We start from the raw sequence: 15,282 nt of genomic DNA, 5'->3' as shown, positions 1-15,282 counted from the left end.
CTGAAGGAATTAATAATGGCACACATTGTTCTAGCATTTTAGCAGATTAAATAACATCAATTATCATATACGAACTGTACACTTCGGCCAGCTACAATGTGATTCATGATTTATAAAATATTCCTGTAGTGCAAATCGTCCGTCTAGCTCCAACATAGCACCCAAGCTCCACATAAGAGAAAACAAAAAGAGCTTCTCGATATGGTGGTCAGGCAATATTTCTAGAAATTGGAACTTTGATAAAATATTCATCAAGTATTTGGTTTAAGATTAAAATCTAATTTAAAAGGAATTACCTAATTTTTTTTTATTTATTATACAATATCTGTTATTATATAAAAATTAAATCTTTACGATTGCAAACTAACATAGAAAATTTAAAAAAAAAACTAAATAAATAAATGACAAGAATATTTAAATAAAGAATATGATAATAAAACAATGATAAAATACGCTTTACTAACATGCCTGCGCTGTTTACAACAATATGCCATATTGAGTAAATAAATATTTGAATATAAAGGAGAGAAATTTTCATATTTACTAGATGGGTCAGAATTTCCGATATTTAAACCTTTCAATAAGTCAATACACTGCCGTATATAAAGCGCTTCTAAAATCGCCATTTTAGCATGAAGCTTTGTTTGAACGAATGTGTGGGCATCTTCGTATATTTTATGAAACAACATGCGTAACACTCGAGCCTCATTGGTGGAACATTTTCTAAGCCAACCCTGCATCAAAAGCATCGTAACGTAACAACAGGTTTCCGCGCAGAAAATATCTCATTATTATCTATATCGAACCCCGTGGATCCATATTACCTCTAAAATTGAATTCCATTTTAGTACGGAGGCACTGACGAATATCATTCCCATGCGCGATATAGTCGCCGGAGACGCATTATCCACGTTGTCAGGTTCGAACACTAATTTAGTATTAGGTGCCATTGTAATGCGATCGCCATTTGCCAATGTCAATGTTTTATTGTCATCTAGAACGGAATTCAAATTTTCGATCCATACTGCGTCAACGGGGCCGTCTAGTACCATCCATAAATTTTCCGTCTTCTTCGTTTGCGTGGATCTTCGCCATATAATGGAAAATATACCGTCTGTCCAATCGTTCGTCGCAACATCGAGTCTTCCAAACATTTGAGATGCAGTTATTGCCTATTCATGTTTTTTTTTCCAGAAAAGAATTATTGTTGTATTCATATATTTTATATGATGAAAAACTACCCCGTTAACAAATGCTAACTTTTGGATTCATTCTAACTTCTTTATGCGGTATACCCATCTCTGTTAGAGCTCTCATTAGCGCCCACATGCATCGCGTTTTACCAGATCCTGTTGGTCCGAGGACCATCAAACCATGACGGACAAGCGACGTCTCGTATAACTGCAAATTAACATTATTGTCATTATCTTTTTTCAATAATACAAATTATATTTTAATTATGCATCTTAAGTTTTTAAAAACACTTTAAAAACATCTTTTTTCAATAGATTTCATAAAACAGTATTTAAAAAATGTACGCTGTAAGAAATTTTTAAATACATGAAACTAAAAGCAAACCTTAAAAAGTTATAAAACAAATGAAGAAATAAATCCTTGATTGAGGTATTATTTTTTACAAAAAATTCTTTGTTTGGGGGGCGATAATAATAGATGGTTAGCATCATTATTATTAAATTTGTTATCAATTTAATATTGTAATATTATCATTCTCATTTAATTTAAAACTGTGTTTCAAGACCGAAAATTTATTTGGCACATAGTTTGAAAAACTTGAAAAGATATCTAAAATCATACAAAAAAATATCAGCACAGAAAAAAATCAAATTAACCGAACATCTTTAATTATTAATTCTTTTTACATATTGGTCTATATATTCCCTTATTATTACGAAGAAATATATAAATATTGTAAAAGTACTTGAACAGTTTTCAAATTCCATTCGTTGTGATTCATTATATCAAGGGCAACGGTGGCGTTAGCTATTGCTTTCTGTAATTCTTTATATGTCTGCGTTGTTAACTTTATACCCGGGAACATATCTTCGATAAGCGACATGAAGAGAGGCTCGTCCTCATCCACTAACTTCGATAAGTTCATATTGCTACGAAAATTAACGCAGAATTAGATTATCTTCTTTTTGTATTCAAATCTCTAATGAAAATTTTTCTCATAATTTTTATATGAATTGAAATATTTTTCAGAAGCACTCTGAAAGTCTACATTTTCTCTTAGAAGTTTTCATATATGTGAATTCTGAAATATTCTGAGATTTCTCTCATCTCATAATTTCTAAATACTTTTTAACTTTTTTAGATTTTATAACATTTTGTCAGAAATTACAGAACGAAAAATTTTAGAAATCTTAGGATATTTTATCATTAACATATATGAAAAATTCTGAAAAAAGATGTAGACTTTCTAAATATTTCTGAAAAATGTTTCAATTCATATAAAAAATTTAAGAAAGTAATAAAATTATACAAAAATTTTGAAAAATTTGAAAAAAATTATACGAAAATTCTAAAAAAAATTTGTATAAAGAATAACTTCCTAGAACGAAATATAACATTCGATAGCATCGCGTTTACCGTAGTACTCTCATAAGTGTGGTTTCTTCAGAATCGGTGGGATGCGCGCGTTTCTGAGCGCCAAGTGTACGCAAGCACGACAAGATGTTCCTTAATCCAAAATCGTAATGTACCTGCTTGCTAAGCTGCTCTTCACACAATTTGTACAATATAAAAAATTTTCGCGACAGTACTACGTTCTCTTTGAAGCCGCATGCCGCAAGTTTTACTCTCATTATGATCTGAGCAAGTGAAATTATATGAATTCATGTTGAAATAAATTTTATAATAAAAGGAATTATAAATCCCATTTTTCACGGGTTCATATGCAGCTTTCATGTTTTGACGCGTACAAAAAAGGGAATAATAATGTTTTAACTTGTCTATGTTTTTACTTGTCTGTCAGGCACCATCATCGCTACGCTTCTAAACTGTATTTTTAAATTTTCCGGTAATTCTTGTCGGCCAGCGTACCCGGGATTCATTGTAATAAATATTCCGAATTCATAATTGAGTTTATATGTTTCGCCATCACTGCACAAATAAAGCGTATGCTAATTTATCACAAATAATATAATTTATTAGTAGAAACAACGGTTATTTAGTGAATTAATATTTGTTAAAGAGTACATAATTAATAATAATTTAAAAAATATAATTTTTTTTTTCATAGATATAAGTTTGTGAATTTAAAACAAAAAATTTAATTTTATATAAAAAAATTGCCGGTTTCTTTTTTTTTTATACCTGAACAGAAAAGTTGTCTTTTTCTCTTTTCGCGCGTTGAGCACGATTGCTATTTGCTGTGCGGCGACGGATAATACTGGTAGATCAATTCGATTAAATTCGTCAAAGCATCCCCAGGTACCGGATTGCGCTAGACCTTTAAATATTCTGCCTAAACCTCGGAAGTCCATTTGATCGGAGCAATTAAATACAACGACGTATTTTCCTAGCGCTTTCCCCATGTCTTTCGTCGTTTCCGTTTTACCTGTGCCGGCGGGACCTGCGGGAGCCCCGCCAAAGTTCATTCCTAAAAAAAATTGCGACAGTCAGCGATACGTTACGTGACGTAAATAATACGTGTTTAATGATATTTTACACATTATTTTTCTTTTGCTACAAATTTCATACCTACAGCCTGTGCTAGTGTTATGTAACACCTGTCTGTGAGCGGCGTAATCGCAAGTCGATCTGTACAACCTAAGAATTCATTTTGATAAACGAAATCTATATCGGTTATCTTGATTGGAACTTCCTCTGAATCGTCATCGTAATAAAACCGACATTGTTTCAGCCACTCGAAATCATGTATACTTCGAATTCTGATACGACACAACTCGTCGAAGATGTCTCTAAAAAATTTGTGGGCGTGATTTACTTTTCTACAGTCTTTTTCTACGTTGTAATCGATAATAATTATGAGACGAATATTTAGACAAATGGAGTCGGTACCTTTGGTGCACGTGTATCGTTATTAAACATTCGTACTTTATTCTGGCATACTTTGTAAGATCCTTAACGGTCATTTCTATAAGACTGTTGAGCAAATCCAGGAACCACTGATTGGTCTTTTTCATTATCGTTCTATCACGTTTGGCTGTCGTAATTGCTATTTCGGAATCGCGTGTCCATAAAACTTGTAACGCTAATAGGCCCACCTGGGGGCGTGGAAAATGAATATTTGAAATTGTTGTGCAATTTTCATCTGTTGAATACACGAGCCTTTGTATACACATCATCTTACTTGCAAAACGGAATTTTCTATCAATAACAAGATGTCAAATTCAGGTGCGCGAAGTGATTGCAGCCCCAGCGAAATCACAGCGCCAACAGACTGCTGGTGGACTGTTAACAGAACGTTTAACCAGTTCTCCACGCCTCCTATACACGCGACTTCTTTTTCCAGCACTATTTGTTCGTCTTCCCGTGAATGCATTGCTACGATTTTGTCATATTCCTTTTCGGAAAACTTTAGCTACACGTACAAAAAAAAAGACAATAAAATACATAAAAATATATGGAATATAAAACTTATTATAGGAACAAATATCTTTGTTACGTATGTCAATTACTACTATAATAATTTTATTTTATTGACGCATCATATTTCATTACTTTTGCTATATTATCGAAAAATCCATCAAGATAATTCTGTATCGTGTGACAATCCGCTGCTTGCCCGAGTATCTCCAGCAAAGTAGGATCCGATATAAAGCAAAATCTTGGGAAAATAACTCGCTTGGTTTCCAAATAGCTGTATTAATAAAACTTTGCTGATTAGACTTGACAGTCTACGCGAACAACTATTTCATTTTGCCAATAACGTGTATACCCGCTAAGAGATTTTTGGCACGACTCTAGCTGTTCCAGTAAATGAGGTAAAAACTGACTCATCGTTTCATCTCCAGTGCACGTCTCTACCGCATTTAATCTCTCATGAGCGTGAAGCATAAGCTTGACCCAAGCCTTATCGATAGCCTAAAACGTAATAATTTACGTTTACATTGTTAGGTTTCATTGATAGCGCCATCGTAAGTTTTTTCGTAGAGTACGTTAAAGCGTTTTGCTTCGGTGGGCAATTGCTTTGATATGTCGCCGCCAATAAATACTGCTTCCAGATAAGCCCACAGATTCTGTACAGTTAACCACTTTGCCAATATTTCCGACGTATTGCTAAGCTTGGTCTGCCACAACTGAATCTCTTTCTTGAACGGTGCGTTGTAACTGTACAATATTAAATATAAATGTAGCATGCACAATAAACTTTAATAATGTCGAGTTTATAGAGATGTAGCCAATGTACCGATTTGCCAACAAAGAGCTTATAATCATTAAACTATCTTCCAGGAGAGCTATTATTTCAGCCGTTTCGATGCCTTTAAGGAGTAATTCGCCTCTCTGCTTGAAATTGGCAAATTGCAAATTTATAATTGCCCAGTCCGCAATTATCTGCCTCAATTTAAACTCAATATCTTGTTCCTTCACTGCACTAATACATATGTCCTATAATATTAATGCAATATTGTGTGAGCATAACTTTAGTATCTTATTATAATGCTTCATTTTATAGAAAAGATTAAGAAGTAAGTTATATTAATTGAAAATAATTTTGCAACTTATAATTAAACGTACCTCCACATCATCTTTGTATTTCAATAAAGGTGCCTGCATAACGTTCGCTAGGGTAAACGTTTCAGATTCTACATCGAAGAAATATTGACAAAGTTTAGACAGTTTTTCCCAATGTCTATCTTTCATGGCTTTATTGGCCATCATCTCTAACAATGGGCACATTTCGTTAAAATCGTCGATCTTCTTTTTTAGATCGATATACGCGGGCCATTCTCTCATGGCTTTAGGTAACTTTCGGCATCTTAAAATAATATTATACAATAATATAAAAATTTTTATAGTATTATACGATTAAATCTTGTCAAACGTAAGCCATTCTGATTTACTTGTTTTGGAAGTCGGCCAGTTCAATTATAATTGACTCAATGTCAATTTCGGACCATGGAATATCATAATAGTTGTTAATAGTACGCATGACTTGTAAATACAACGTATATAATTTTTGCAATAAATTAATTTCTCTTTTTCTCTGTTGCAGAGCCGGGTACTCCGTTATTTCTATACCGAACAAGCTTTCGCCACTGCTATAAGTCTCGTATCTTTCCCACAATTCTTCAAAACGCGCTTGGAACAGGATAAGTCTTGAAATACGGTAATAATAACGTGATAAATAATATTATCATTAACGTATTGTGTTATTTAAATTAAAAAAATACGTTTACTAAAATTAAACATTTTTAACATTGGTATATGTGTAATTTTATAGAAAATACGAAATACTGGTGAAACGTTATACCGTTCGCTGGCTTCTTTTGCGGGTATTCCTTCAACCATCGGACCATTGAGTTCAAAATCAAAGTCAAATTGAGCTACCTTCTTTTTAAGAACTGCAACTCCATCAATAAGTTCCGTTTTCAATGGCTCTTGCATCTCACATATTACTGCTTGAACTTGCTTCGCCTACAAAAATATAGATATTACTCATCACAGAGCAAAATGAAGGAGATTGCTTTGAAACATAATGTATTAATGTATATAAAAATATATTAAACAAAAGAGATTGCTTTAAAATTTAAAATATATTGATTATTAAAATATTGAAATTATTAAAATATATTGGTAAATATTAAACAAAATTAAATAAGAGAAATTAATACCTTATTGAGCATGTTGCTAAAATTATATCTCAATCCGTCTACAATATCTTGATCTTCTTTTAAAATATCAATGTTAAATTTTCCCATTAATGTGTAAGTTTCTTCAATTAGAATTAATTCCATATCCAATGATACAAAATCATCTCGTATTTCTGTCAAGCATTTCATCGCAACTCTAACATCCTCCAAATCTTTAATATGCCTGGCAAGAACTTTATTTTTTTCCAAAATGTAATCTATTATTTTTTGAAATTTTTCCTTATATCTGTTTGATAAAATGACGCCCAATGATTTTTTCCACGCATTTGCCTCAACGAGGAAAGCTAATTTTAATTTATCTATAAAATAGGAAATTAATATTTAGGAAAAATTTCTTACATTTAAATTAAATATTAATACAATTATTGCTATTATTCTATAATAGATGAAGTATACATCAAATATGCTTATTAAAAGTAATAATTGTAGTGATATTATTTTTGCGAACCTGTGTTAATTTGAAGAGGACCGAGTATGTGCCAATTAGGTAAATTTTTTATTTCTGTCATTAAGTTTTCGTATTCCATAAACTTTTCCTTGATTTCTTGTAGAAGGGGTTTGGAGTCAACGAACGCTTGAATAATCTCATTTCTATTTTCTGCCCACATGTAGGAATATCGTAAATATGACTAGCACAAAAATAAGTTATTATATTAATATAAATTAAATACGATATTATTGTGCGAACATTAATTGAATGTAGTAATAGTTTTTATATATTTATATAAATAATATATATTTTTATTTTACGTTGCCAACTTTGGAGACATCATCTCTCAACATTAAGATTAATCCTTGCAGACTCATTGAACTGCGGATTATGTCTTTATGATCGCATATATTTTGAAAATAGGTTTCGAGCGGTTCTTCTTTATCTGGTTGACACAAGCAAATTAATAAATGTAAATAATTACACGTTACATAAATTTACTATCTTCAGTAATATTAGGTTGGAACAAAATTCATAACGTTTAGATATTTCTTAAATTAATCAGGCGTTCAGATATTTGTATATAGATTTATTCTACCACAAACGTGTCTCTATGAACTTTTGCTCCAATCCAATATAATAATATAATGTAATAATCTATCTGAAAACTTAAATGATAAAGAAATGTATTAGTTCTACTGCACATTTATCTATTTATCTTAAATATTTTATAATATTTTAGCCTCTTGTTACCAAGTAGTGTAGCTTTTGCATCTGTAGAATATCGCTGCCCCCACATAAACACCTTTTTATTCGTTTCTATAATATTTGTTATAACTTTGTTGAAATGATTTTGCAAATCTTCTATTGATGGTATAATTACAATATTCGGTATTTGTAAAATAAAATATGTCAGCATGATTGGAATTTCTTGTTCAAATGCAACATCTTTAACTAACACGCTGAAGCAAAATCCATACGTTAATTTATCTATTTTTTTTTGTCTTGTATATTCTTATTGTTTATTTAAAATAAAATAATAAACAAAAAATACAATATAAGGAAAAATATAAATATGTACATGTATAGATATAATCTACGATTAAAATACCTCATGATGATTGCTTTCTTCTTTAATAAGTCTAAAGAATTTTTAGTGCACTTAACTAAAGCGTCTATTAATTTATTATTATAACACGCAAATAGTTCCATGCAATCATTATGCACTTGACTTATCTTAACCTTATTTGTTCTTTCGATGTAATTGAAACCTATATTTAATGAGCCATTTATTAATCGTAACTGAAGATAATGTAAGATTATGATTACTCTTTGAAGAATACAATACCCGGCTCGAATGGTCCCTGTATTAATCTACTTTCAGATAGGACTCTGTGTATTTTTTCGGGATCCATCCAATTGTATTTAACATCCTGCACAGTGGGATCAATTACAAGATCCATAAATTTATTAATAATCATGATAACAGTTTTCTCCGCCGCCGAAGATTTGATTTCCAAGTCAATTGCTACTTTATCTCTGAAAGCTATGTTATCGGCTAAAAGTTGTTCTGGGCTTTTCGGGTACTCATCTAGTTTCAGTAACATTGTTTCTGCAATGGACTCGAGCACTTCATCCACTCTTGCTGCTTTCATGTCTGCCACTTCCTTTACGAATATCTGCGTATTCTTTATTTCTTCTTCTATTTTATTGCATGCGTTAGAAATTTTTAACGAGGACCATGTAATTATCGATACGCATGGTTGAAAGGCAATCTCAAGATTGACAAGTGCTAATTTTATTAGATTTAAAAACAAGATCGGAATAGATCGTCTGTGCAAATACAATAAACGCATAAATACGTAAGCGTAGAAATTTTAATTTTAATTATCAAGAAATTTGTGTACCTAAGGGCATCATTTTTCTTAAGCAATTTCTTCACTCTTTCATACGTTGAAAATATCGTTTCTTTGCAAAAGATTAACATTTGTATGAATTCTGGCACTTCTAATTCGAACTTGGATATATGTTCCGATTCTCGTATTACTTCGTAAATGTAAGAATCGAAATTCAGACAATACTTATTTGTCTTTGGATGACGCACAAGCATAGGGGATGATAACGCTAGACGAACCTAGCAAATAAAATTCATCTTTAAATCATTTTACGATAGGAAAATGTCTCTACATGAGCAATTTCTACAAAATTTACTTAAAAATAGAAATTTATTTTAAAAATTAAAAAAAATGAACTATAAATTGAACGTTCTACTTTTATGTCACATTTTAAACTCCGTCAACAATTTAATTTAAAAGTACATTGCCGAACTTATTTTGTCTCATAGATATGAAGAAATACGAGAGAAAATTCAAAGATAGAGACAAAATACATTTATTGGCTTTAACAGAATTAACCGTGAGCAATTAAACATATTACTTTCTCACATAATCTCTTATTACAAAATTTAAAAATTGCCTTCAGTTTTTTATTCTTCCTCGTATGAAATAATTATTTAATTTCCGAAACAATCAAAGTACTTTAAAGATACTGATATATAATTGATTTAAATAACAAAGTTAAAACTTACAATGGTAGCTGAATCGTACCATGCTTTGTGATAAATTAATTCGTAGTGAAGGAACACGCTGACAAGCGTGTTATATATCTTAATGCACTTCTGCATGGAATCATGTGCAATCACTCGATGGTACGACCTAAACATATTCATAGGAACTTCAATACGTTTGTACAACTGGCGGATCCACAGAATTCTACCGGCGATAGGTGGAATATTTCTCGGTACAGGTGGATCGGATCTATTTTCATTGTATCTGTCGCGGATATCCTCGATCTCGCGTTCGAACATTGAGATAAGTTCCACGCATTTTCTGTCAATTCTCAGTTGCTTGAGATTCAATTTTTGAAACCTGTGGGACCATAATGTAAATTAAAATAAGTCTTTACAAGGCTGATGAAAAAAAAAAAGAAAGAATTGCTGTACTACCTAGCTATCAAATTTAAACTCTGCGTTATGTTTGGCATAAGAGAAACGCAGTTATGGAAAAATGCTCTAAGCTCTACATCGGTTTCTGCTACGCTCTTTTTGAATTCATCGTAATCAGCATCAAAATACAGTTTCCTGAAATCTAAGGGATCATACTTCTGCGAAGAGATCTTTTTAAAATGATCCGTATACTTTTGCGCGTATACATTAATTCCTTCTATAGAAGAACTGTGCAGGATGGAGTACATCCGTGCTGCTTCAAGTATGTCCATGATCTACATTATGTATCGTGAATAAAATATACAGTAAGAAAAATTTTGTATTTATGATCAAATTTTGTGTTGAATTTTGAACACCAGAGTAACTTAATATAAGCTGATTGTGTTATTTAAATTTTATGTTAAATTGATATTTAACATTTCTCAGTTAAAGTAACACAATTTATGAAAGAATAAACAAATAAAAATAATGTAGTTTTAAGACAAATTCTTGATAAATGAATAAATGTACATATTTAACATGTTAATTTTGCCAAAGACACATTCTAAAATTTCTTTTTAAATTTTGTCGAAGTGCTACGTTTCGTATTAATTTTTTATATAATATTTGAGTTACATTCTAACATGTAAATATTAATTTTGTGTTAAATTAACGCAAACATTTGAAGGGATCGTTTGGGACACGCTATATATGTTAACACAAATTTTCTCAATGTGATAGAACTCCGCGGATATCGTGGCTTATTTTTGGTATTAATTTTATTACTTACTTACTTTTATTATTCTTGTCTTGAAAGTGGCGAACTTTCCGAAAACATACATTTCGGATACCTCGAAAGGCTTCTCATCTGGAGATTCTTCGACCTTCTTACACATATCGTCGTAACAGTCATGATATGTCTCACAAAGTTTAATGCAATCCTGCGAAATAATCGCTGATACTATGGTTTAATTTATACGACGATAATAGTACGCGATAGAAAAAAAGCATCACTCACATACGTTTTTCTTATATCTTTACCTTTATTTTCGATATCATAGTACATTTCGATTCATTCCAAATGCTTAATTTTCCATCCTCCGTTAGATATGCTTTACATGCTAATATCATCTGATTTGTTATCTGAATAGAAATTATAAATTGATATGATAAAGGTAAATAACTCACATAAATCTTAACATATAATCGTACACTTTTTTTTAATGTATCATAATCTTTTAAAAATAATTTAATGAGGTTGATTAATCGATTTTTTACTAAAATTTATACAATTAAAAGTAATGACTTAAGGTCTGGTTAGTCCATTATTTCAGGAAAATGTACCTTTACATATACAGCGGTTACCATCTTCCTCGTATTGAAAAACCGTGATGTGGCATAAATCATCCTTATAGCATACATGAGCGCAGGTAAGTAATCTCCTATTTTCGTTGGATCTAATCTGTACAACGGTTGTGTAAATTTCTCTAAGGCGTACAGATACTTCACGTTATCTTGAGACAAAATGTGCACCGTAATAACGTGACCTTCTAATATCTTCCATTTCTATATGTATAAAATACAACGATATTTATAGCTTGATATACTTTTATAAATTAGTAGTCTCATACTTTGATAAGTTTTGACTTCGCTTCCGTTAACAATTGTATAAATGCTTGAGCGTAAGATGACTTTATGTGATTCATTATCGATGAAAACTGGCCGAACAATCGCCGCCAATACGCAAGTTCTACAGTTGGTCCTACAGTTTCGGTTTCCCTGCGCAATTGTTGGCTTTCAACGATGGCCTAGAAAATCGCTTTATAAAATCTTATCGAGAGATAGATAATTAAAGTAAAAGTCGTACCCGTTCCATCAACTTCATCCATATTCGGACATCAGCTTCTGCTGCTTTAATAACGTCCGGTTTACGAATGCTCTCTTTAATACTTTCAGGTAGCGCCAAACATTTCTGGTACAAGTCCCAATTAATTTGAAAGCATATAACATTTTCCAAATCTATCTTTGTCACTATGGAAAGAGAAAAAAAAAAATCTTTCGTTTTGTATAACAATTGAAATAAATACAAATCGTAAAGATATTTACTACTGAGAAATTCGCAAAAATCTTTAAAGTCGCCTATAAAATCGTCCTTTATCTTTTCTCCAGCTTCGCTCTTCGACAATTCTCCCCATTGCGTATTAGCAGTTAACGTTCGTGCATGCAAACGTGAAATTAAATCAGATATTCCTGCCAATGCACTTTGCGATGTAGGGTCTACTTCCGCATATGCATAATATGTTTCCTGTGTAGAACGTAAAATAAAAGGAAGTAGAAAAAGTCTGGAAAAAGAAGAGAACAAAGAAAACGAAAAAATTACGTAAACTGTGAATTTTAAAACTCAATTCATCTTGTAATATACTCTTATGAGTGCAAAAATAAATTTAAATTCTTGCAATATTCTATGGTAATGTATTTCAGAAAATGCAACGTAAACTTGAGATAATTCAAAATGACGCTCCCCATTAGTTTTTAACTCACGTCGACCAACTGTTTGACTCCAAATTCCACGTTTGATTGTAATCGATAAACTATAACGCATCTGCCTGAGAATTCTTCGGTAGTACCATCTGTTATACAGCAACGTACAACTTGCTGTTCTTTGCTAAGTTGCGGCGTCCATCGCCCGGATTCTGAGATTATGTAAATTTTACGTATAGTATCACGATGTAGCATGAAAATGTATTGTTGACGTAATAGCCGTCGTTAACATTATATTAAAATTGCGCGTGGAAAGAAGAAGAAGAAGAACAGGGAAATATTCATTGTTATACCAATTGTCGGAGGACTCATTGGTTGGAGGTATATAACGATTGCTTGTCTTCCGCTTTCGGCGAAGAAACTACTAAATACATTTACATATTCGTCTTTGTCGAGAACCCCTTCTTCAAGTACCTCGGCGTCTGTGTTCAGAATGTATGCCACCGTCTCTAAGACATGTTGATGGGTAATCTTCAGTAATCCTTGCCTGGCATTACGAATTTCCTTAAATTTAGCCTAAAATCAAAAGAGAAAGATTTGTATTCTGAGGAAATTTCTTTTCCAGTATATAACAGTAGCTAAAAAAAATTATAGAATGCTGTTAACACGCCAGACAGAGCACAATATTTATAAAATATTAATAAAATGTTTATATGAATGATTTGAATATTTATAAAATATTTATCATAAATATTATAAAAATACTTAATAATTATAAGTGAAGATTTTTATACAATATTTACAGTTAATAAAAAATATACATCGAATATTTTATTTATACTTATATAAATAATTCTTTCTTATACATATACTATAAATATTGTATAAAATATTGTTTACATTTTTACATGTTGCAATAGATTTCTATCATCTTTTTCCTTCATGTATATAAAATATTTATATTTTTAAAAAATAAATGTTGAAATATATTCATGAATATTTATCATAAATATTATATGCTGTCTAGGTAGCTACATTTAAATATTATATGTATTTTCTATTTTCTTAATGTTTTAATCTTTTATAATGAACTTTAAGTAGCAAAAAATATTTTTGAAATGTTTCAGAATATTGATTTTAAAATAATTGTGTTTTATTCAATTATAATTCTATTGTGAAAGTAATTCCATTGTACAATAATGCTCCAAAATGAGATATATTACATATTGTGTGTGGGATTGTCCGCGAAAATATTATAGACTCGCAAAGGTATTTACAAGCCGTTCTTTTGTACTCTCCGTGGGTAAATCTTCCCGTGCACCAATCCTCCTTTTCACTAACTCAGCGATTCGCTGATCAATAGCCGGTTTCGTGTAATCTCGCGATGCGGAATACGTGTTTGCCATTGTTGAAAGAAGAAGAAATTATGAATGTCAAAGCATATAAGTTGAAGACCTTAAAAGAAAAAATACAACTACACGACTATAGATACGATGCTTCTGACAATTCCTCTTCAGTCGGAAATTATGCGTATAAAGCGGGACAAATAGAAATAAATGAACATCGTAGAGTATTTCTTCAAAAACAGCTTATTACATAAAATCAAATATTTATTAAATAAATCTTTTTATGTCCTTATTTATTTATTAAGATTTATTTATTATTATTTATGTTGCAATAGGAAATGTTATATAAATTATATAAAGATGATATAAATAATAACCAAATAACATGACACCAAATGAAAAGTATTAATTAATAATATCTTAATGAAACCTTTATCATCAATAAAGCCACGTCATCTTGTCTGCTAAGAATATTCTCAAGCTTATTAACAATTTTTTATTCGAAACTCAAGAATACACGGTATAAATTATAAACTATAGATTTTTAAAAATAAAGGTATAAGAATTTAAAACTTTACATTCTGGCGGGCAAGAGGCCCTCTAATAAATCACGATTTTCTTAACATAATAATTTAAATATTTTTATAACAACAATAGTACTACTAATTTTACGAAATAAAAATAACATGCGTATTAGTAAACTACATGAAAAAAAGTAGATGTCTTTAATTTATTCTACATTATCTTTATATCTTTTTATGTATCTTTAATCGGTGTTTAAATGTTATAATAATTTTAAATTTCAATTTTTATCCGTAAAATATTAATTTCGGTAAAATAGCTGATTACTTTATTTATAATTATTATCAATATCACTTTTTTAATTGACATTTAAAAATTTTCATTTGTTATATTTATAGTGAACCGCTAAAATTTAAAAGAGAGGATATTTTACTGTAAATTTGAAAATTATGTCAACATGGATAATTATATATGTTATGTTTACACGCGAATCTTTTTCACGTAAACAAATACAGTATGTAAATTATAAATTGGATAAATAAAAAGTGTCTTTAAAAATAAATTGTAAGATAATTAGCAAGGAGTGACACAAATCAAGAATTTTGATTGTAATTTTAAAAGCTTTATAGCAAAGTTGAATGTTTATGCGTAACAATATAA

At 30.7% G+C, this 15,282-nt stretch overlaps 1 protein-coding gene across 1 annotated transcript in view; it reads right to left on the bottom strand.

The window, feature by feature from the left end:
* The window catches only part of LOC105199837 (dynein heavy chain 8, axonemal), a 29,566-nt gene extending 15,406 nt beyond the window's left edge, over window positions 1-14,160 (bottom strand). Inside the window, exons 1-36 of the mRNA XM_039458786.1 lie at window positions 14,032-14,160; window positions 13,108-13,330; window positions 12,815-12,966; window positions 12,380-12,578; window positions 12,141-12,304; window positions 11,902-12,081; window positions 11,618-11,839; window positions 11,306-11,416; window positions 11,068-11,214; window positions 10,295-10,569; window positions 9,863-10,217; window positions 9,198-9,424; window positions 8,628-9,123; window positions 8,357-8,592; window positions 8,044-8,252; window positions 7,611-7,735; window positions 7,309-7,489; window positions 6,822-7,159; window positions 6,461-6,624; window positions 6,051-6,305; window positions 5,725-5,965; window positions 5,396-5,595; window positions 5,145-5,316; window positions 4,925-5,070; window positions 4,708-4,846; window positions 4,337-4,567; window positions 4,045-4,304; window positions 3,724-3,944; window positions 3,337-3,622; window positions 2,985-3,123; window positions 2,611-2,831; window positions 1,940-2,123; window positions 1,261-1,401; window positions 825-1,172; window positions 545-734; window positions 72-221 (exon numbers count right to left, since the gene is read on the bottom strand). Coding sequence (XP_039314720.1) covers window positions 72-221; window positions 545-734; window positions 825-1,172; window positions 1,261-1,401; window positions 1,940-2,123; window positions 2,611-2,831; window positions 2,985-3,123; window positions 3,337-3,622; window positions 3,724-3,944; window positions 4,045-4,304; window positions 4,337-4,567; window positions 4,708-4,846; window positions 4,925-5,070; window positions 5,145-5,316; window positions 5,396-5,595; window positions 5,725-5,965; window positions 6,051-6,305; window positions 6,461-6,624; window positions 6,822-7,159; window positions 7,309-7,489; window positions 7,611-7,735; window positions 8,044-8,252; window positions 8,357-8,592; window positions 8,628-9,123; window positions 9,198-9,424; window positions 9,863-10,217; window positions 10,295-10,569; window positions 11,068-11,214; window positions 11,306-11,416; window positions 11,618-11,839; window positions 11,902-12,081; window positions 12,141-12,304; window positions 12,380-12,578; window positions 12,815-12,966; window positions 13,108-13,330; window positions 14,032-14,160 — 7,657 coding nt within the window. The remainder of the gene's footprint in view (window positions 1-71; window positions 222-544; window positions 735-824; window positions 1,173-1,260; window positions 1,402-1,939; window positions 2,124-2,610; window positions 2,832-2,984; window positions 3,124-3,336; window positions 3,623-3,723; window positions 3,945-4,044; window positions 4,305-4,336; window positions 4,568-4,707; window positions 4,847-4,924; window positions 5,071-5,144; window positions 5,317-5,395; window positions 5,596-5,724; window positions 5,966-6,050; window positions 6,306-6,460; window positions 6,625-6,821; window positions 7,160-7,308; window positions 7,490-7,610; window positions 7,736-8,043; window positions 8,253-8,356; window positions 8,593-8,627; window positions 9,124-9,197; window positions 9,425-9,862; window positions 10,218-10,294; window positions 10,570-11,067; window positions 11,215-11,305; window positions 11,417-11,617; window positions 11,840-11,901; window positions 12,082-12,140; window positions 12,305-12,379; window positions 12,579-12,814; window positions 12,967-13,107; window positions 13,331-14,031) is intronic.
* Window positions 14,161-15,282: the final 1,122 nt, after the last annotated feature.

This window comes from Solenopsis invicta, chromosome 16 (genome assembly GCF_016802725.1).
Source record: "Solenopsis invicta isolate M01_SB chromosome 16, UNIL_Sinv_3.0, whole genome shotgun sequence".
NCBI lineage: Eukaryota > Metazoa > Arthropoda > Insecta > Hymenoptera > Formicidae > Solenopsis > Solenopsis invicta.
This window is presented reverse-complemented; position numbering and strand designations above follow the sequence as displayed.